Raw genomic sequence first — 23,793 nt, forward strand, 5'->3', positions numbered from 1 at the left:
AGGTCTATGAGGTCCAAAAGGATATCCGCTCTCCTAAAAGAAAACCTGATACGGTGGCTGCTATAGCCTCTCCAAGTAGCACGCAGTAAAAGGAAAGAGAAGACAGACCTCATAAGGGACGAGGCAGAACCCCCGACCCATGGTGTGGGAAAATCTGGAAGTAGCTTTTAAAATATGAGCAAAAGGTAATGATAGACTGGCTGCCTACTGCTGAACTCCTAGCAAAATTAGCAGAACATGAACTGGCCGAGCATCGAGGAAAAAGTGCCAGTGCAGCACCAACTGCTGCCCTATAGGGAGGACGGGAGCTCCAGGATCCCCCAATTGTGGCACAATTAAACACTGGTGGCAGTGGGGGAGGTTCACGGTTTATGTGAAGTTTGCAGGAGGGGCATTTGGACAAAATTTACCCATAGACTCAGGTGCCACCTACTCCCTAATTAGTACCCAAAATAAGCACCTGTTTGGACCTCTGGCTGGAGTCAAAACCTTACAGAGATTTAATGAGGCACAAAGCATTGTCTTCTTCTGTAAAAAAAATCCCATATAGTGTGGGAACGAAGAAGAGTCAAGGGCAATTTGGCTTGATGGATTTCGGGGGAGAAGGTATTCTAGGAATAGATGGTCTGAGGGAATTAAGAGTGCTGGTTGATTGTGCTAACAGGGTTTTGCGGGAAATGCCTCCTTGCACCCCATGGGAGCCTGTGGAGATTTCGGTCACCTATCGCATAACAGCCCTTAAGGCATCTGAGGAATTGGAATGGGCTGCTTGAAGTTTTAGCAATTGCAGAGAAATACCGGGAGATGTGGAACAACAATAAAATAGAATGTTGTAAAATTGATGCAGAATTCCTAGTCATGGGCCCTGATCCTCCACGCCAGAAGCAGTATCGATACCCAAAGGAGGCGGAAGCTAGTCTAAAGGGAACAATTGATGGGCTTTTGAGCCAAGGAGTTTTAGTGGAACAGCCCAGCACCAACAATGCTGCCCTATGGCCCGTCCTTAAGAGTGATGGCAAAACTTGGAGACTTCTTGTGGATTTTTGCCACCTCCATCAGGTGACTCCACCTATGGCTCCCATAGTGCCTAAATATCAGGAGGTAATGGCTTCCATTGTAGGAGGCGCCCAGTGGTTTTCAGTTTTAGATTTGGCTAATGCTTTTTTTTTTTTTGCTATCCCCTTACACGAGGACAGCTACTACAAAATTTGCTTTCACTTTTCAGGAAAAACAATTGTTTTGCCCAGGTCCCCACGGGCTGAAATAACACACACTATGCCCATGCAGCAAAAATGGGGGAGGGAATGCCTGAAAGGGATAGTGTGATTTCTTATGTGGATGATATCCTGGTCTGCACACAGACCCAGGAGGAAAATTTAAAGGTGTTGGACAGAGTGCTGCAAAAGATTCAGGAAACAGAGTTTAAAGTAAGCCCAAAGAAGGCCCAGTTGTGCTCCCAGCAGGTGCACTATCTTGGGGTAACCCTGGGACAAGAAGGGCACTCCCCTGACCAACAGAGGGTTGAATTATTTCTCAGTCGCCCATCCCCCACAGACATAACCGCTCTGAGATCCTTCCTGAGCATGGTTAACTTTTCCAAAGATATTCTAGAAGGGTTTTCAGAAAAAGCAGCACCGCTGTATGACTTGTTAAAGAAAGGGGCAGAATGGAACTGGGGTCAACAGCAGCTGGAAATCATGGCCCACTTAAAACAAGCCTTGGCCCAAGCCCCAGCCCTATCATGTCCCCAGGTAGGAGAACCTTTTGTATTACAACTGGCAACTACAGACAAGGGAATGGGAGCTGTGCTAAGCCAGAACCATGGAACCCGTCTCAGATCTGTAGCTTATGCCTCCAAGACCCTGAGTGAGATAGAGAACGGATTCACCCCATGTAAAAAGGAGGTCTTGGCACTCGTTTGGGCACTATAGCATTGGGAATACCTGGTGGGTTTGTCCCGTGTTACTAAAAAAAACCCACTCCCCAGTGAAGCATGTACTCACTGCCAAAATCAACAACGGCCATGTATCTAGCCCTCGATTGGCAAAATGGACCATGGCTTTGTTAAACAAAAATGTAGATATGGAAAAAAAACAGTACTGTCCCCAATACCTTACAACCTCCTGGTAGAGGGAGAAGAGCACAAATGCCCATTACCTGAGCCACTGCCTCGGGAGCCACCGTGCTGAGTTAGATGCTGGAAATAGCAGATATAGTTTGATTTGTGGATGGCTCTTGTTTTTACAAAAACAGCCATCTGCATGTGGGCTTCGCTGCTCTAAAAGTGCCTACGGGCGAGATGCTGAGGGCACAGTGTACACCATATTCTGTCTAAGAGGCCGAAATTGTGGCTATAGTAGTAGCCCTCGAAAATACCCCCACTACTCAGGCGGTAGTCATTTTCACAGACTCAGACTGGGTCCTTGGGTCCCTAGTGAATTGAGTTCCGGAATGGAAAAAGAGAGGGATGAGATCTGCAGACTGGAAACCCTAACTCATGCCAACAAAATGACATATGTGTGGGCATTGACGAAGGCCCGGAACACTGTGGTATACTTGGGAAAAGTCAGAGCACACAAGAAGGGGAATGAGGAGTCAAAATGGAACAATCAGGCAGATGAGGAAGCAAGGAGGGGGGACCAAAGAAGGAAAATTGTGGCAGCCAAGAAATGGGGAAGGTATAGCTCCTATAGCAGCAGCCAGAAAAAGAGACTCAGTTCAAACAGATTCAATAACCCTCCAAAGCCAGTATCCCAGCCTGACAGAATTAGTAAAAAAGAGAAAGCAACGGGAGTGGTAGGTGTGGCAGAATGAATCAGAATTAATTCTAACAACTAAAGAAGGGGAACCAGAAGCAGTCTGGTTGGTTCCTGCAGCATTAAGAAAAGAAATGATTTCCCTAGCTCACGATGGGGGGCACCTAGGAGTAGAGAAAATCTTAACCTGATTGCAGGCTGCCGACTGGTGGCCACACATGAGCAGCAATGTGGAGCAGTTTGTAAATAATTGTCTATCATGTGCACCCAATAAGCCAATAATGCTGATCCCAAAATAATCAAAGGACCTCTTAGACATCAGAGAATAGAGGGACCATGGGCCCAAATGCAAATTGATTTTATTGGGCCCCTTCCCAGGACAACAAGGGGTAATCAATATTGTGTGGTGATTGCTGATCCCTTTACTAAATGGGCTGAGGCTATCCCTATGCAAAACAACATAGCTCAAACTACAGCTTGGGTGCTCACTGAACAAGTAACAACCAGATGGGGCATCCCGAGGGAAACTGATTCAGACCAAGGGCCCCACTTTATTGGGGAAAAATCACAAAAAGGAATCTGCCAAGTGTTTGGAATTAAACAAATGCTACATATAGCTGAACACCCCCAAAGTTCAGGACAAGTGGAGCGAACTACCCGAATCTAAAAACAGCTCTCAGAAAAGTAATAAAACAAGCAAGGGAAGGATTGGGACCAAAGACTGCCATTCATCCTGATGGCTATCAGGGGGTCCATGGAATCGCATGGAGTAACTCCATTCAAGACAATGACTAGAAAAGAGAAGTCTCCCCCAGGACAGTGATGGGAGGATGGAACAGCATGGAAACCATGAAACAGTAAAAAGAGTAATTTTGTCAACAAATTGCATCCAGTTTCCAACAATCTATAACTATCTTCCCTATAAACTGACAGGTCTCAAGAAAATATAACATTAGCTTTAAGACTAGTGGAAACAAATACAAATTGCTGCTACAGCCTTTTTACCTCAGTACCTGATCTTGGAGGAAAGAGGTTTTTCCTCCTCTAAAATAATGTAGCATGTTCATTTTTATTAATGACAATGGCACAAAAAGTAGAAGTGTGCTAATAAAATTTGCAGATGACACAAAGTTGGGAGATATTGCCAATACAGAGGAGGACAAGAATATCAGATGAAGATTTGGCCAACCTTGAAAACTAAAGTAATAGAAGTGGGATGAAATTTAATAGTGCAAATACTGGCTAAGCCCTGCTTTCTGGTAGGGAAGCCAGATGCAAGGGCCCAGGCAGCCAGCAGAGAGCCCAGCTGCAGGCCCTAACAAGGGCCAACTCACAGTAATGACTTGAGTTAAGCAGAGAAAGCTGGGACGAGGAAGGGGAGGGCCATAAAAGCCCTGCAGAAAGCTCAGTCCAGAGGCTAGCCTGGGAGGTGTAAGGGAAAACTGAGTAGGCCCAAACTTTGACCAAGATAACTTTAATTAAAGTAACTGTGTACAAGGGGCAGGAGAAAACAGAGAATGAAAAATGCCAGTCTTGCAAAATGTAACTAATCGCTAGAAGCCTTAACCATAAAAGTACAACCTGATAATAAACAGGAATGCTTGTTGCTTTTGTAGTCTTAATAAGGAGCTGTTTTTCTGTTTAAAAGGATATTATGAATTAAAAGTGTGTTTGAATAAATGTGGTTTTAAGCTATATAAGCTTCTGTGTTCCTCTGTTAGAGAGACCAGCTAGGGCTGGCTGTGTCTCCCTGCATGCTTGTAATAAAGTGGGCCTGAGGCTGTTCTGATCCAAACACAACATGTAGTTAATTTTTCCACCACAGAGGGGATATGAGGCTTACATCTCTGTCTCCTCACCAAAGGCAGGGAGCCTCATGGTGGTTAGACCCTGGGAAGGGTCTGAATGGGGATAGCTGTTGGGGGAAAAGGGGGACTACACAGTTGCGCTGTAAATAAAGACACATGGATGAAGCACCAAGAAGGTGCAGGGACTCTTTATTGAGCCAGCCAACGCAGGGCACAGGGTCGAGAGGGCGGAGACCTGTGTGGACCCTGTGACAGGAACTAAAAACAAGAATTTTTGCTATAAACAGGGGATATATCAGTTGGAAGTGACAGTGGAGGAGAAACACCTGGGTGTATTGGTTTATCACAAGACGACTATGAGCTGCCAATGTGATGTGACCGTGAAAAAGGCTACTACAATCCTAGGATGCATCAGGCAAGGCACCGGTGGGACCTCATCTGGAACACTGTGTGCAATTCTGGTCTCCCATGTTTAAGATGAATGAAAACTGAACAGGTGCAGAGAAGGGCTACTAGGATGATCCAAGGAATGGAAAACCTACCTTGTGAGAGGAGACTCAAAGAGCTTGGCTTGTTTAGCCTAACCAAAAGAAGGCTAAGGGGAGATATGATTGCTCTCTATAAATATATCAGAGGGAGGAAGAGGAGTTATTTAAATTAAGCGCCACAAGAACAAATGGCTATAAAACCAGCTATTAACAAGTTTAGACTCAAAATTAGATGAAAGTTTGTCACCACCAGAGGAGAGAAGTTCTGGAACAGCCTTCCAAAGGGAACAGTGGAGACAAAAAAGTAAAACAACTGGCTTCAGGACTGAGCTTGATAAGTTGATGGAGTATGATGAGACTGCCCACAATAGCATACAGCCAATCTGCAACTGCTAGCAGCAAACATTTCCAGCGGCCAATGATAAGATACTAGATTGGAAGGGCTCTGAGTTACTACACAGAATTCTTTCCCAGGTGTCTGACTGGTGGGTCTTGCCCACATGCTCAGGGTCTGACTGCCGTATTTGGAGTTATGAAGGAATTTCCCCCGAGTCAGATTGGTGGAGGCCTTAAGGGGTTTTTCACCTTTCTCTGCAGCATGGGGCCAGGGTCACGTGCAGGTTTAAACTAGTGTAAATGGTGGATTCTCTGTGACTTGAAGTCTTTAAAGTATGATTTGAGGACTTCAGTAATTCAGCCAGAGGTTATGGGTAAGGTTCTGTGTTGGTCACAGAGGTCATGGATTCCATGACTTTCCGTAACTTCTGCAGCAGCCAGTGCACCTGAGCAGCTTGGGCAACCCCAGGCCAGGCTCACCGGACACTACTAGGGAAATCTCAGGCCCCCATCCCCACACCGCAGCAGCAGGTATTTGGGTGCCGGGGGGCTCAGGGTTGGGGTGCAGTGCTTACCGAGGGGGGGAAGGGGCTCATTGAAAGGGCGACAGCAATTCCCCTCCCTCAGCACCTACTCCATGTGCTGCCTCTGCCTGCATGCAGGCACTGCCCCCTGCAGCTCCTATTGACCACAGTTCCCAGCCAATGGGAGCTGCAGGACCAGGGCGTGGACCGGAGCAGAGGCAGCATGTGGAGCTAGGGTCGCCTCTGTCCAGGAGCCAGGTAGGGAGCCTGCTCCAGCTTCCTCCCCGACCCCCACTCCCCAGTACCCGCAGCTCCTCCCTGTGCTGCATCCCCTGAGCACCCACAGTACCCCTCCGACCCCAGCACCTACGGCCGTCCCTCCCCACAAGTCAGTCAGGGGTATATAGTAAGTCATGGACAGGTCACAGGCTGTGAATTTTTGTTAATTGCCTGTGACCTGTCCAAGACTTTTACTAAAAATACTCGTGACTAAAATGTAGCCTTAGCTATGGATCTATTACAGGAGAGTGTAAGTAAGGTTCTGTGGCCTGCAATGTGCAGGTCAGACTAGATGGTCATAAATGGTCCCTTCTGGCATTAAAGTCTGAGTCTATTGGCAATGTGCCTTAAAAAGTTCTTGTTCCAAATAATAACTTTTCTGTAAACAGAGGATAGCGTCCCTGAGTTCAAATGATGAGAAACTAGTTTCAAGAAAAATGCCAGAGAGGTCAACTGGTGTTGGATGTGAAGTCTTCATAAAACAGCAAAGGAATACCTTGTAATAATATAAATACCACTAAGTGGCAATAGGATCCAGAAAGGAAAAGAAAAGGTCTTTTTGTTTATTTAAAAGAAACAGCAGCAACTTTTAGGAAGGAAGAAGTCTGCATTTAATTCTAGAATGTTGTGTAATTTTAAGTTGTAAGCTCTTAAGTAGGGATTGGATAAATAAGGTAATAGTACCAGTAGGTATACACACACGTACACAAAACAGAACCCTTATGGAATTTAAAGTCTGCTGCGTGCAGGTAACATGGAATACCAATACAAAGCATAAAAATTAAACTGCACATCATGCATGTAGTAAAACAAGAGTTCACAGAATTCAGATTAATAGGGATATATGCACCGAAATGACTGCTGATTCCAGTGTATCCACATTTATACTAAACTGAAGTCTATAAAGAATGACCACTACTTGTGCCAGAAGCAGATTTCCAGTAAATCACAGGCTTATGTATAATTTACAAGAATTTTTCAAGAAGGAGCACATGTTCTGCACCAAAAAGGCAAGCAATTTTATTTTATCCCACAGTTGATCTGGATTTGAATGAGACATGAAATGCTGAGAGTCCTACCCTCTACCTTTCTGCTACTTTAAATCAATGTGAACGTAGCGAAATACTGTGCTAGGGTACAAATCACTAAGATCTCATTTTAAAAATAAGAAATGGGCATCTCTAATATAACTGTATGTGTACAAAGTGATTTTAATGTTCAGAGAATATTGGACTTCTTACTGCTCAGCATTTTCAATAATGTGAATATTAAGATCCCTAATGTACATGTAGGCCCACTGATTACAACAATGAAAAGCAAGACATAAGTTATTGCTTAGGCTATATCAGTGTGCCTTTGATGGCTACAAGTTGTACATGCAGCTGCAGAAAAACTAACCAGAAAGTTTTAAGATCTGATTTATGATTAAATTCTGTAGGTGAAGAAACAAAGCATTTGAGATAAACTCATACAATGTAAATTAAGAGACTCACCACTTCAGTTAGTATGGTAACCTGCCTTTGACAGATAATTTGGTCTCAAAACTTGAGGCTAGCCACATGGAGATAACATGCGTGGCTTCAAGCAATAAAAACTGGTTTCCAGGGCTTTTGATGCCCAGTTTATTGAGGAGCACCAAAAAATTTTGAAGTAAGCAGTAAGCTGTTCTCTTGGTCAGAGTAAAGCTCTGTGCCAATAGACGACCAGTAAAAAGAGGAGAGGAGAAGACTGGGGAAGGGAAATCCACCTTCAGTGGCTGGTAGGCAAGACTGAACACAAAAAAATACTGGCGTAGTCAGGATGGGGTAAATGTTAATACAGTACTCACATGTTAAGCTGAGGGCACCAGAAATATGTTAGACAATAAAATGTACAAATAGTGATCCATTAAAACAAAAATTGTCATTAATGCTTACGTTTAGCTAAAGAAATATGTTGATTAGTGAAGTGCAAGACAGTGTATGCAGATTACCTGAGGATTTACTCATCTTTGCTGTAAATATAGCAGTAGATTTTTCCTTGTCTTTAACAGAAGCAACTTCTCTCTCAGCTTCTTTCTCAAGAGCTTCGGGTTTTCCTATACTGACTACCTCTTTCTCAGTGGTAAAAGGTGAAACATCAGTAGGCAGTAACACCACCTTGGATACTTCAGGCATTTCTCTGACCAAAACCTCTGAGGACTTTTCCAAGGCAAGAATATTTTCTTCAGCTTTCACTTGCACATTCTTTAAAGACAGATCATGGGATAGTTCTGGACAAGGCAAGTGACTTGTCTCAGCTTTGATCACATTAGTAATCTGTTTACTTTCATCTTTGTGGGATATTTCTTTCTCAGTGTTTTTTGTTACCAATTCAGGAGCAGTTTTAGGACTGACTAATGTCATCAAGTCTTCTGTCAGTGTGACTGGAGATGACTTTGTGAGTAAAAGAACTTTGTCTACTATTTTTGATTCCTTAAAAACAGACATATCACCTGAATAGGCCACAGTACTCAACTCCTCCATTTGAAGAGGAATTTTTTCCTTGGCTATTTCTATAAAAGCTGACTCAGAGGGCAAAGTAGTAGTAGTTATGGAAGATTCCAATTCAGGTTGGAAAGACTCCAAATAGGGTTTGCCAGAAGAATGTAACAAATCTGTAAATCCCTCCTTACCATCATCAATCTTGTCAGTATTTTCAACTGATTTATCTTCCACAGTGAGGGATGCAACTACTTGTTCTTTCTGAGGAAGCTCAGGTGTTGGCTGACCACTAAACAAGGCAGTTTTTCCAGACTGGGGTGACATTTTTTCAAAGGACTCGATATGTTCAGGCACATGCTGTGAAACACATTCTGTTATTAGTGTCTTTGAATAATCTATAAAGACTGGGGAAGCAGATTCACTGGAGACCTTTGTTTCTTTAATTAAGTCACAAGCAATAGATATATAAGGAGTCTCTATTTCTTCAGCAACTGCACTACTCTTATGATCAGGTTCTTTTAATACAGCTTCCTCCTTTGCTTCTTGTGCCTGTGTTAATGATACATTCACTGCCGCTTGATATGGTGGAGATTTCCCAGACTCTTGTTTTACATTCTCACAATCAACGACAGAAGTAAAGGCTTCTGGTGGGGAGGCTTCAAGCTGCCCAGAAGTAGCATCTGCACCAGCAACTCCAGTGTTTAGTGGGGCTTCCATAACAATATCAGGCAACACTGGCGATGGGGCAGCTTCAGCTCCTTCAAATGAGAGACAGAGCTGTATCACAGGTTTCAAAGGCTCTTGTGATGACTCAGATGTTTGGACTAAATCTATCTGTGTTTCATAAGCAAGTTTTGTACATGCTGCATCATGCATTTCACTTTCATATGCTTCTTGTACTAAATCTGGAGTAAGACCTTCAGGCATATTTGTTGCAGTATCAGCAGACATCTCTGATAAACTATCTGTTTTAGCATAGTCAGCTTCCTGGCTCTGCCTGCCTACTACTTCAATGCTGGTATTCTGTTCCGTGCCAATCTGGGCATTCATTTCTGCTATTTTTTTCTCATCCGTTTTATTTTCTGACATCTCCTCCTCTAATGGAGAAAGAGTTTTAGCTATATTGTCCTCAACTGTTACAGTAGATTCAAATTTAGCACAAGTAATATAAGCTTGTGACAATTCTTTTATAGCTTCTGGGGTGCTTGGGAAAGAAAGATCTTCATTACTGCTTTCACTTTTGTTTTCAAGATCTTTTTGTATTGTTAGTATCTGAAGTTTATCTGCATCATATTTTTCATCTAAACTGTTTTCTAATTTGCTATCTACCTGACTTCCAACAACCATTTTCAAGCTGCTAAGTCCATGGCAAGTATCTTTTACCTCCCATATTGGCTGAAATGGTTTGAAGTCTACATATTCTTCCCTTATAGGAGTGTTTTCTTCGAAAGCCACTTTTTCACTATGATCACTGCTATCATATTTCACTTTCTCGGTAGATGCCTCTTCATCATGCTTTCCAAACAAATCAACAGAAACTTCTGGAGATGTATGGTGCTGATGTGCAGGGATTTTTTCTAGATTAAACCTTTCTTTACTGTTCTCTAGCAGCTTTTCTTCTATCGTCTGTGATATAATGGCCGTGTCTGCTTTAGCAAATGGGAATTCCATTTCTGAATATTCCATCTCTGGAACATCTCTGGCATTTTTCTCTACAAGAAATGGATTCCTCGCAATTTCTTTAGTTTCTTTATCAGCCTCACTTTCATTTTTGTTGTAAATGCTTCTTGCAGGTAATCCATCTGATAGCATATCAAAGGTTGCGTGCTCTTTAAAGGGATCGGCTGAGAGAGGAGAGAGAGAAGGAAGAGAAGCAGCAGTGTCAAGCAGGACTGCAGTGAAATCCTCTTGGCCAGACGACATAGTGCTACCTGGCTGCTCCTGCAAGTCCATAACTTTTTCTGTGACCATGGACAGAAAGGAAAGTTAGAGAATGCAAGTGTTCTTAAAGTTAATGCAAATTGTATGACAAGTTCAAAATAATATTAGTTATTAAAATATTCCTCTAAAACTATCATAAATATTACTAGCCATTAAAAAAAAGTGTGGGTTAGAATATAATGTTATTCTATTTCACCCCTTTTAGCAAGCAGGGAAGTATGCAAAAGGTTAGAGAAGTAGCAACTTTATGCAGTGCAAAGATTAGTTAAGATCAAAAGATCAGAGGAGAATAGTATCCAATCCAAGTAGCACCAATAAGAATGTTAGGCAACTCTAACCAAGTGTGTGTGTTGGCGGGGAGGTGGAAGGGGAATTGGTCTTATTTTCCCTTTTACAAAAAAGTGATTCAATGGATAGCATATTAGAAGAACAGCCACTGAGTAAATGCTATACCATGGAGTTCATTTACACATGAAATATTGCAGAAAGTTATTACTGATTAAAGCTTTCACTAGTCAGTAAGAGCAACTATGCTTTAAAATTTTAATCTGTTAATTGTATCACATGATTTCCTGTATCAAGAGTCCAAGAATCTACAGAGCAGTAGCTTGTTTATAATAGGAACTATTTGCCATCTATAGAAATAAAGGCATATTTGAATCTTGAGCAGATAAATACTATTCTTGGACCCATGCTAACTTTTAGTAAATGCAAACTAGTTGGAAGGAGTTAATGAGATGACAGTCGAAGTGCAGAATGTACTCTAAGACAAAAGGCTAGCAGAAAGAACTTGCCTGCAGAGGAGTGCATCAGAGGCTCAGATGCAGCAGGAAGAGCAAAAAGGGTCTCATCTGAAAAACAAACACATAAAACCTCAGCAGAAATAAATAAAGGCTAGGTAGTTTGAAAAGAAGAGTAAGCAAGCAAGTATTCAATTCACAATCAGTAACAATGTGTAACTAGTATTTACATCCACATTAGAAACCACAGGACTATACACAAACCACAAAGTATGGTGTCTCTAAAATCAGAATTCTCCATTTTATCATGTGGGTGTTACTAAGGCTACATATGCTTCCCCATATCCCAAGCCAGGAGCTCCTTCTAAGACAGAGCAGTAAACTACAGCAATTAGTCTTCATTCTTAATTGTCCAAGCTTCTATGCTATTATTCCTGGGGGAATTCTGCACCAGTGTCCATGCACAATTTGCACAGAAATTAATGTTGTGCACGCAGAATTTCCACAGAAATGGGCTACAGATCCACTGAACCCAGCACATAAAAGACACTGCCGGGGGAGGAGGAGGAGGGAAGGAGGATGAGCTGGAGGGTTCCTGGCAGCTGCAGTTCTCAGTACATCCTGAAAGAAGGAGGCAGCATGCGGGAAACTCCAAACAAGGCCAGGATGCAGCATCAGGCTGTTTCTTCCTCTGGATCCCTGGGCTCTGGGGGTGTGGGGTGAAGGTGTCTGGGCTGGTGGGGCCCACAGCTGAACTCTGGGGGTAGAGGGGGCATGTAAGTGTCGGGGCGGGGGGCTCTGCAGCTGGGATCTGGAGGATGAAGAGGGTATGAGTCTCTGGGCTGGGAGGGTAGTGAGTGTGGGTGTCTGGCCTGGGGAGCTGCCCCACAGCTGGGCTCTGGGGGGCGGGGGGGAGGGGATGCAGGCATCTGGCCCTCCTGCTGGGCTCTGACAAATAAAATATTTAGAATTTTAAAATAAGTGTGTGCAGAATGTTTTGGTTTTTGGTGCAGAAGTCCCCCAGGAGTATACTAAAGCAGAGGTTCTCCAACTGGGGTCCATGGACCCTGAGGGTCTGTAAGGGCACACCACGGGATCCGTGAGTCATTTCTGGCTCCAGGGGTCACGATCAGTGGGGCCTGTGGCCCTGGACGACTCCTCCCCCGTCCTCCCAGTGCCTTTTGCACACTGCGGAACAGCTGTTCCGCAGTGTGCAGGAGGAGCTGGGAGGGAGGGGAAGGAGCAGGGACAGGGTGCACTCTGGGAAGGGGCCAGAAAGAGGCAGGGAAGGGGAGGGGCAGGGCTTGAGCAGGGGCGGGAAGAGATGGAGCAGGGGGTGGGTCTTGAGAGAAAGAGATGGAGTGAGGGCGGGGTCTGGGGCTGAGCAGGGGTTCAGCACCCCCAGGGAAAATTAGAAGCCAGCTTGGGGGTATGCAAACATTTTTAAATCAAACTGAGGGTCCTTGGTTTGCTAAAGTTTGAGAACCACTGTATTAGACTCCTAACAATATAAACAAATAAATTATCCAGAGTTGATGCTGCCATGCTGTCCTTTGTTTAACCACCGTAGCCACGTCACAGAAAGATGACTAATCTTGCAACATTCAAGTACAAGACAGGAAGTTAAAGCCTTCAAGTTAAAGCTGTTCTAGGACATTAAAGTTAGGAAATGCAAAAAATTTAATGTACCGTATACACTCGATCATAAGCTGATTCCTTTATAAGTCGACCCCCCCTCCCAAGAGGAATAAGTAAAAACGGAAAAATTTTATGACCCATTCATAAGCTGACCTTATACTTCAGGGGTCAGCAAACTTTGGCTCCCGGGCCATTATGATAAGCCGCTGGTGGGCTGAGATGGTTTGTTTACCTCGAGTGTCCACAGGCACGGAGATAAACCTAAGTAAACAAAGTGTCACCGCACACCAGCTGCTTACCCTGACGGGCTGGGACAGTAACTGGTGGAGAAATTATTTTGGAGAGAGGGGAGAAGCTGGGGGTCAGGGGAGTAACCCCTGTGACCACCCCCCACATGACCCCACTCTTAGCCCGGGACCCCCACACTTTCCCCATCCCATCCCTTCTCACCTTATCTGGGGGAGGGCCAGGGGAGGATGTCCCTGGCCTGGCTGGAGCTGCTCCGGCAGTCTGGGCAGCACAGCCACAGGCTGCTCCGGTGGGTCAGACCAGGCAGCGGGGCCGCAGCATGTTCCAGCAGGCTGAGCCAGGCAGCACAGTCACAGTGTGCTCCGGCGGGCCAGGCAGCGCAGCCACAACCTGCTCTGGGGGACAGGATTGAGCAGCATGGCTGCAGCCTGCCAGCCTCAGAGCTGCAGCTGCTTTGGAGGCTGGGGGAAGCGCAGCATGACCAGAAGCAGACAGCCTCTGGCCCCGCTTCTTCCCTTCTGGTTGTGCTGCCTCTCCTTGCTCCCTCTGTTGGAAGGAGGGGCTGCATTCCACCTCTCCCTCTCTATACCCGTTCATAAGCTGACCCCCTTCTCTGGTGCTTCCCTTTTTTACTAAAAAAAAATTCAGTTTATGAACGAGTATATATGGTAGTTGGATAATTTAAATACTAAAATTAAGTTCAGTTAGATTCTCAATTTCTCATCTCATTGAGATGAACAGGGTAGAAGGGTTGCTATTATTTGTTTGAAAACAACTTTTCTGCATGGCTAAGTTTACAGAAACACATAATAAATGCTCCTAAAAAGCAGGCTGCAAGATAATGTATACTGTCTTTTGTTGCTTTGTTTTTAATCTGGGTTATTCCCAGAGATCTTCATGGTGCTTCCTGGCAACATCACAAAATATCAGAAGTCTTGTTGTAAGGTATAGCATCTCTGATGTCACACAACAATGCATTACAAGATATCTTCAGTGAACTAGGAAGTACTACAGAGTTGTACTGTTCCTGATAATATATTAGCATGCATTTATTTGGAAGAACTTTCCTAGGAGTTTCTGTATAACACTGACAATCTCTCTCACACTGGCTGTCCAACTAAGAATCTGAGCACAACACATAAGGCAGATTCAGTGTACAATGTGGCATGTAAAAAGGTGCAAAACATGTTCAATGGGTAGCAAACAATTGAAAAAAAATCACTTCTATCATTCAGACAATTTTTGCCAAACCTGGTTGTGCAAGTAGCTTAAGATGAACACTGTTCAGATGCCAAATTTCAAAGTTCAGCCAATTTAGTTTTATGAAATAAATGTCTATTCTTTTTAAATGAAAAAAAAAAGAGTTTGGGTTTTTTTTAATTTCTAGAACTAAAATGGCTGTAAGGATTTGCTCAAACTCTTTATCCTAAAGTTCATTTTAGCAGCCATGATTAGAAAATTTCAACCCTAATTCAGAATATGTGAAAGCAATATTCAAATTGAATTTTTAAAGTGACTATTCTTATACAGACTAGATACTCTCACTGGATACTAGTCAACATACAGTACTGCAGGTCACAAAAGAACAAGCGTATTACTGGCTGAGATTTTATGGTGTGTGTTATGCAAGAGGTCAAACAAGACAATCACCAGCCAAGCAAAGGAAGGTATAACACCCAGTTCAACTGCATTTCTCTGTCAGTAACAACAATTTTGGAAAGCTGCATGCCATTAACTTCAAATTTTCAGGTTGTTTTAGGCATCAGTGATCACAAGCCTATTGATTTTGGCACAAACCAGAACACCCCAGAAAAACCCAGTTCACAGAAAAACAGATGCAGGCTGCCTAGAGGAATCTCTTTGTGGTGCTATGCTGCTAACTCTACATATCAGAGGCAGCAGCTCAACTTGCTGTAGCCTGGACTCTTATCAGAAATAAAAAGGAAGTTTTGTGAGGAAAAGGAATGAGGACCAGAGAGGAGAAGTGGACGTGGAAGGGGTTCAAGACAAACACACATTTTCTCTCTCTCTCTCTCTCTCTCTCTCTCTCTCTCTCTCAAATTAACGTTTCAGACTAGAAACATATTTAAAAGGTTTCCCTTCACACCTCCATTCCCCACTCCAAGGAAAGTATGGATATAGTAGCAATAAATAAGAGACCATGTCACACAACTGCAAGTTACTGGTAGCTCTTCACCTTTTGTTCACTGGGGTAATCTTTTGAACTGTCTCAACCACATACCTGAACTTATACCTAGATAAAGTATAAGGAAAATACTTCAGATGTCAGAACAGTCCCATACAAAAAAAAGTGACTAATTTCAATAGTATTTCTCCCATTAGACAATTTAACAACAATTCAGATTTACCTGGATTTATTTCGGATAACTGGTACCACTGAAGAAACCTGAAGACTCTCCCAATATACTTAAATAATGTGAATTCTCATAATTATGCCTTTAAACTACATTGTGATTTCATTTAAAATCTGATGATCACTTTTTAAGTCTCAAGAACACAAATAGGCCTTTTGTTTTTACAGAAATGACAATATGGCATGTATATATTGCTTTAAATCCCCACTTCTACTGCTAAATTTTACTGTTACCTGTTAGCAACCGTCTGAAAACAAAGTAATCATGTTCTGATTACAACCATCAGTACTCACATACATGCTATGTATACATTTAGTATAAAAGCTCTAAGTAACAAAGAAAACAGACAAAATAATAATCAGAGAACAGCAAAGGTTCCATGGCAACTGAAAACAGGAGAGCACAAGCAAGGCAGCAACAAAAGCCTTCAGAGAAAAGTGAACATGAGAAAATAGTGGCCCTACTGGGTCAAACCAAAGGTCTATCAAGCCTAATATCCTGTCTTCCGACAATGGTCAGTGCCAGGTGCCCCAGAGGGAATGAACAGGTAATCATCAAGTGATCCATCCCTTGTTGCTTATTCCCAAGCACCATTTCTGCCCATCCTGGTTAATAGCCATTGACAGACCGACCTATCCTCCATGAATTTATCTAGTTCTTTTTTGAACCTTATTATGGACTTGGACTTCACAACATGCTCTGGCAAGGAGTTCCACAGGTTGACCATGTGTTGTGTGAAGAAATACTTCCTTTTATTTGTTTTAAACCTGCTGCCTATTAATTTCATTTGGTAACCCCTAGTCCTTGTGTTATGAGAAGTAGTAAACACTTCCTTATCTACTTTCCCTACACCAGTCATGATTTTATAGAACTCAATCATATCTCCCCTCAGCCATCTCTGAAAAGTCCCAGTCTTATTAATCTCTCCTCATACGGAAGCCATCCATACCCCTAATCATTTTTGTTGCCCTTTTCTGAACCTTTTCCAATTCTAATACATTTTTTTGAGATGGGGCGACCACATCTGCACACAGTATTCAAGATGTGGGCGTACCATGGATTTATACACAGGCAAAATGATATTTTCTGTCCTATTATCTATCCCTTTCTTAATTATTCCCGCCATTCTGTTTGTTTTTCTTGACTGCTGCTGCATATTGAGTGGATGTTTCCAGAGAACTATACACCGTGACTCCAAGATCTCTTTCTTGAATGGTAACAGCTAATTTAGACCCCATCAGTTTACATGTATTTGAGAGACCATTTTACATCTTTTTGCAGTCTGCCTCAGTCTTAACTATCTTTAGTAATTTTGTATCATCTGCAAATTTTGCCACCTCACTGTTTACTCCTTTTTCCAGATCATTTATGAATATGTTGAACAGGACTGGTCCCAGGACACCTGGGGGGACACCACTATTTACCTCTCTCTATTGTGAAAATTGACCATTTATACCTACCTTTTGTTTCCTATCTTTTAACCAGTTACCAATCCATGAAAGCACCTTCCCTCTTATCCTGTGGCAGCTTACTTTGCATAAGAGCCTTTGGTGAGGGACCTTGTAAAAGGCTTTCTGAAAATCTAAGTACACTATATCCACTGGATCCCCTTCGTCCACATGCTCATTGACCCCCTCAAAGAATTCTAGTAAATTGGTGAGGCATGATTTTCCTTTACTAAAACCATCTTGACTCTTCCTCAGTATATTATGTTCATCTATATGTCTGAAAATATTGTTCTTTATTATAGTTTCAACCAGTTTGCCCGGTACTGAAGTCAGACTTAAAGGCCAGTAATTGCCGGGATTGCCTCTGGAGCCCTTTTTAAAAACTGGTATCTGTAATGATGCTGGCTTTGGTGGGACACAACTGAGAGTATCAATTCAGGACAAATTGCTTAGAGCAAGGCTCTTACAGCCCCAGGCTGGTGGTTCTCCACATCTAAGGCACACCAAACCAGCCAAAACAAAGACGACTTCTGTTTCACCCTACTAGCTAACTATAAGTCCATACAAGAAATTCCCTTAGACATACCAGTTTCCCAATATCACCACCAGTGCCACTCGTTATGGGGACGAATGGTTATGAAAACCAATACCCCAGTAAAAGTGAAAAAGGTTCTCCTGATCCCAAAGCCCAAGACCCAGGTCAATACATAGGTCAGATCTTACCCACAAATCACACTGTTGCCAATCCTTTAGAATCTAAAATCTAAAGGTTTATTTAGAAAAAGAAAGAAATATAGATGAGAGCTAAGATTGGTTAAATGGAATCAATTACATACAGTAATGGCAAAGTTCTTGGTTCAGGCTTGTAGCAGTAATGGAATAAACTGCAGGTTCAAATCAAGTTTCTGGAGTACATCCATAGCTGGGATGGGTCATTCAGTCCTTTGTTCAGAGCTTCAGTTTGTACCCAAGTTCCTCCAGAAGCAAGATTGAAGACAAAACAGAGGGGTTTCCGGGACCTTTTATATTCTCTCTCGTGGGCGGAAACCCCTTGGTTCTCCTGTGTAAAATCACAGCAACAAAATGGAGTTTGGAGTCACATGGGCAAGTCACATATCCATGAATGACTCAGTTCTTTACAGGCCAACACCATTGTTTACATGTAAGTTAGTTTGAATGTTCCCAGGAAAGCTCAGATGTGGATTGGCATCTCCCAAAGTTCATTGTCAATTAAGTGCTTCTTGATTGGGCACTTACTGAGGCCACGTCCACACTACAGACTAAAATCGAAATTAATAAAATAGATTTTATAAAACAGGGTTTATAAAATCGATTTTACGCATCCACACTAGGGCACATTACATCGGTGGTGTGCGTCCATGGTCCCAGGCGTCCATCGATTTCCGGAGCGTTGCACTGTGGGTACCTATCCCATAGGTTCCCTGACCCTTGGAATTATGGGTTACTACCCCAGTGCCTGATGGGGCAAAAATCACTGTCGTGGGTGGTTCTGGGTACAGCCTCACCCCCTCCCTTCCTGAAAGCGGCAGACAGCCATTTTGCGCGTTTTTTACTGGGTGAAGTGAGCAAACGCCATAGCACAGCTAGCACGGACCCTGGTCTGATCAGTACCGCGATCGTGGACGTTGTAAACAGTTCACGCATTCTCGTGCTGTCTATGCTGAACCATGAATTGCAAACGCAGGAGAGGAGGCGGCAGCTACGGCAGCGCGGCGACGAGAGTGATGAGGACCTGGAGACTGATTTCTCCGAAACCGCGGGCCCCCGCGCTTTAGAGCTCCTGATGGTAATGGGGGAGGTTCTACCCATTGCTCGCTGATTTTGGGCCTGGGAAACAAGCACAGACTGGTGGGACCGCATAGTTTTGCAGGTGTGGGACGATTCGCAGTGGCTGCGGAACTTTCGCATGCGTAAGAGCACTTTTTTTGAACTTTGTGACTTGCTTTCCCCTGTCCTGAAACGCCATAATACCAGGATGAGAGCAGCCCTCACAGTGGAGAAGCGAGTGGCAAGAGCCCTCTGGAAGCTTGCAACGCCAGACAGCTACCGGTCAGTCAGGAATCAATTTGGAGTGGGAAAATCTACTGTGGGGGCTGCTGTGTTGCAAGTAGCCAAAGCAATCATTAAGCTGCTGCTACAAAAGGTTGTGACTCTGGGAAACGTGCAGGTCATAGTGGATGGCTTTGCTGCAATGGGATTCCCTAACTGTGGGGGGGCCATACATGGAACCCATATCCCTATCTTGGCACCGGAGCACCAGGGCATCCAATACATAAACCGCAAGGGGTACTTTTCAATGGTGCTGCGAGCACTGGTGGATCACAAGGGACGTTTCACCAACATCCACGTGGGATGGCCAGGAAGGGTTCATGACGCTCGTGTCTTCAGAAGCACTACTCTGTTTAAACGGCTGCAGCAAGGGACTTACTTCCCAGACCAGAAAATTACAGTTGGGGATGTTGAAATGCCTGTAGTTATCCTGGGGGACCCAGCCTACCCCTTGATGCCATGGCTCATGAAGCCATACACAGGCAGCCTGGACAGTGGTCAGGAGTTTTTAACTACAGGCTGAGCAAGTGCAGAATGGTGGTAGAATGTGCATTTGGCCGTCTAAAAGGTCGCTGGAGAACTTTACTTACTCGCTCAGACCTCAGCCAAACCAATGTCCCCTTTGTTATTGCTGCTTGCTGTGTGCTCCACAATCTCTGTGAGAGTAAGGGGGAGACCTTTATGGTGGGGTGGGAGGCTGAGGCAAATCACCTGGCCGCTGATTACGCGCAGCCAGACACCAGGGCGATTAGAAGATCACACCAGGAAGCGGTGCGCATCAGAGAAGCCTTGAAAACGAGTTTCATCATGGGCCAGGGTATGGTGTGACTGCTGTGTTTCTTTCCCCTTCATGAACCTCCCCCCTTGTATTGACTCCTGCTGCAAGCAACCTACCCTCCACCCTTCCATAACAGCTTGCTTATGGAAATAAAGTTACTATCTTTTAAAAACCTTGTACTCTTTATTAAAAGTCAGTCCCTGTAAGCAACCCACCCTCCCTCTTGCTTTAAAAAGCATATAATTAAAAATAGATTACAGAGAAATAACAAGGTACACCGGTAGTGGTTTTGGAGGAGGATGGGAGGGAAGAAAAAGGCCATTAAGGAAGCCTTGAAAACGAGTTTCATCATGGGCCAGGGTACGGTGTGACAGCTGTGTTTCTTTCCCCTTCATGAACCTCCCCCCCTGTATTGACTCCTGCTGCAAGCAACCTACCCTCCACCCTTCCATAACAGCTTGCTTATGGAAATAAAGTCATTCCCTGTAACCAACCCACCCTCCCACTTGCTTTGAATAGCATGTAATTATAAGAAGAGTAAGAGAAATAAAAAGGTACCCCGGGAGTGGTTTGGGAGGAGTATAGGAGGGAAGAAAAAGGCCATTAAGGACATTTCAATGTAATGACAACCTTTTGGTTGGACTGTCCACGGGGGTGGAGTGGGCAGATGCAGAAAGCCTTCCCCCACGCGTTCTTACACATCTGGGTGTGGAAGATATGGAACACGGTGAGTACTGAGGGAGGTTAAACATGGGCTGGAGTGGCACTCTGTGACCCCGCAGCTCTTCCACCAGACTTCGGAGGATGTCAGTTTGATCGCGCAGCAGCTCCAGTGTTGCCTCCCGCCACCGCTGATCTTCCTGCCTACACCTCTGATCTTCCTGCTGCCACATCTCATCTCAAGCGTCCCTCCTGTCTTCACGTTCACTGGCATCTTTCCTGTACTTTGCTACCACGTCTTTCCACTCCCCCAGATGAGCTCTTTCACTGCGGGTTACTGCCATGATTTCTGTGAACATCTCATCCCGTGTCCTCTTCTTCCTCATCCTCCTTATCTGAGCTATCCTTCGGACTGGACTAGGGAGGCTTGAAAAATGTGCAGCTTCATGAGTGGGGGAAAAAGAGTGATAGAAGGATCATAAGAGATACATTTCACAGAACAATGGTTATACTCTTTCACAGTGAACTACACTATTCACCGTACGTAGCACGTCACTTCACTAGAAGGTCGCCTTTGGATTCTTTTAGTATTTAGTGCTTGCGGCTGTGGTGTCACAGATCAACACAGACGCAGGTCCGGGGATTACAAATCAGCTTGCAGGCGGACATGGTAAGGCATACATCTAATGGCAGTTAACCATACAACCTCCACCTTTCCCCCCACCTCTGGCTATTAGCAGGTAAAATTCATGCTGGGCAGCCAAACTGCTAAAAAGCACATCTTTTGCTTTTTTTCTTATGCCATCAGAAAGGTTAAGCACTAGAGGAAATTGTGAATTGTTTTCCCCCCCACTCTGCATGTCTGCTGTAATGGCAGGTCACTGAAACCTTACCCCCTCCCCCTTCCCCCCCTCCCTTGACAATTAGCAGCGAAAATTCCTGCTGCCCAAATGCTAAAAAGGTCTGCGCCATTAGAGACACCTCCCCGTAGGAATGGGCAGCTTTTTCCCTTCCCCCCGCATGGCTAACTGCAAGGGAAGGATTTCTTTTAAGCCGCAGGAAAGCATCACCGTAGGAATGGTCATCTCTGTCCCCTTAATAAAATACATTAATTTTTACCAGGTGACCATGAACGATATCACTCTCCTGAGGATTACAGACAGAGAAAAAGAAATTATGCTTCTTGAATGCCAGCAATCCCCGGGACCATACGCAGCTAGGCTTTGTCATGCAATGATACCCGATTACGTGCTCCAGGCATGGCGTGGTAAAGTTTCGTACCATGGTGGACGGAATAAGGCTGCCCTGCCCAGAAACCTTCTGAAAAGGCTTTTGGGGTACCTACAGGAGTGCTTCATAGAGATGTCCCTGGAGGATTTCCGCTCCATCCCCAGACATGTTAACAGACTTTTCCAGTAACTTTAATGCCAGCTAATGCATGCAAGCCCTCATGGCAAATCAATCATTAAAAAACGCTTGCTTTTAAACTATGTTTTATATTTACAAAGGTACACTCACCAGAGGTCGCTTCCATGGCTTCATTGTCTGGGCTAGTAGCTTGGGAGGGCTGGGAGGGTAATTCTGTCTGGGTGAGAAAAAGCTCCTGGCTATTGGGGAGAATGGAGTGCTGTGTGCTCTCTGCAAGCTCGTCCTCCCTCTTCCTCCTCCTCATCTTCCCCCTCCGCAGAATCCTCAGCAATGGCCGAGATTATTACCCCCACCTCGGAATCCACAGACAAGGGGCGGCTTGTCGTGGCGCAGCCACCTAAAATTGCATGCAGCTCCGCGTAGAAGCGGCATGTTTTTGGCCCAGATCCAGATCGGCCATTTGCTGCTTTGGTTTTCTGGTACGCTTGTCTGAGCTCTTTCACTTTAACTCTGCACTGCACCGAGTCCCTGGTATGGCCTCTCTGCCTCATGGCATTAGAAATTTTTTCAAAAGTTTTTTCATTTCGTCTACTGGAACACAGTTCTGATAGCACAGAATCTTCTCCCCATACTGCGATCAGATCCAATAACTCCTGTGTGTTCCACGCTGGAGCTCTTTTCCTATTCTCAGGAGACTGCATTGTTACCTGTGCTGCTGAGAGCTCCACGCTGGCCAAACAGGAAATGCAATTCAAAAGTTCCCGGGGCTTTTCCTGTATACCTGGCCAGTGCAGTAGAGTTCCTTTACCTGTCCAGAGCGGCCACTGGTGCACTGTTGGATACCTCCCAGAGGCCATTAACTTCGATTTCCATCCACACTAACCCTAAATCGATTTAGTAATATCGATTTTAGGGTTACTCCTTTCGTTCAGCTGGAGTATAGAAATCGATTTTAAGACCCCTTAAAATCGATTTTAAGTGCCTTGTAGTGTGGACGGGTACAGCATTAAATCGATTTAACACTGTTTAAATCGATTTAACGCTGTAGTGTGGACCAGGCCTGAGAATAGTTCTCTCTCAAGAAGCTGACCAAATGCTTCACTGAGGCTACTTGTATCTCAATGTGTTTTGATTCTAAGTACATAGCCAATATTCATAACTTCAACTACAAAAATGATACACACATACAGATAGCATAATCATGACCAGCAAATCATAAACTTTCCATAGACACCTTACTGGACCTCCTTTGTACAAGATTTGGTGCAATTATAGGACCTTGGTTGCAACAATGACCTATACGGTCAAAGTTCATGTCAATAATGTCACAGCGTCACATTAGCTATCCTCGAGTCATCTGCTACAGAAGCTGATTTAAATGATAGATTACAGTTACTAGTTCTGCAATTTCACATTTGAGTTTCTTCAGAGCTCTTGCATGAATACCATCCTGTCCTGGTGACTTATTGCTGTTTAATTTATCAATTTGTTCCAAAACCTCAATGACAGAACCTGTCACAGTGGCATAGTTGAGCAGGATCTGTGCACAGCTGATTGCTCTGAGGTACTGGTAGTGATTTTAAGTGAGTTTTAAGTGTGGTGGCTGGAGAACAGAAAGTGGTTACTGGTTTGTTATTTTCGGTAATGGAAGTAGGGACAGAAAAGGAAGCAAAATACGTTAAGATTGAAGATCAGAAGACGCTAGAACTATACAAGCTGCAAATTGCCCAGAAAGGCTGAACACCGGGCACTGGGAAGTCTCTGTTAACTAACAGTATGTCCACACTACCTGCCGGATCAGTGGGTAGCAATCAATCTACTGGGGATAGATTTATCGGGTCTCATCTAGACGCAATAAATCGATCCCCGAACG

At 44.1% G+C, this 23,793-nt stretch overlaps 1 protein-coding gene across 3 annotated transcripts in view; it reads right to left on the bottom strand.

Annotated features, from left to right (window-relative positions):
- The window catches only part of RTN4 (reticulon 4), a 124,699-nt gene that overhangs the window by 66,548 nt on the left and 34,358 nt on the right, over positions 1-23,793 (bottom strand). Inside the window, exons 2-3 of one of the 3 annotated variants that reach the window (XM_030557765.1) lie at positions 11,389-11,445; positions 8,164-10,614 (exon numbers count right to left, since the gene is read on the bottom strand). The exons of 1 other annotated variant lie outside the window; for it this stretch is intronic. In XM_030557765.1, the coding sequence (XP_030413625.1) occupies positions 8,164-10,614; positions 11,389-11,445 (2,508 nt within the window). The remainder of the gene's footprint in view (positions 1-8,163; positions 10,615-11,388; positions 11,446-23,793) is intronic. One more of the 3 variants, XM_030557766.1, reaches the window with a different exon arrangement.

The sequence above is a fragment of the Gopherus evgoodei genome, chromosome 3, assembly GCF_007399415.2.
Source record: "Gopherus evgoodei ecotype Sinaloan lineage chromosome 3, rGopEvg1_v1.p, whole genome shotgun sequence".
NCBI classification, from domain to species: Eukaryota; Metazoa; Chordata; order Testudines; family Testudinidae; genus Gopherus; species Gopherus evgoodei.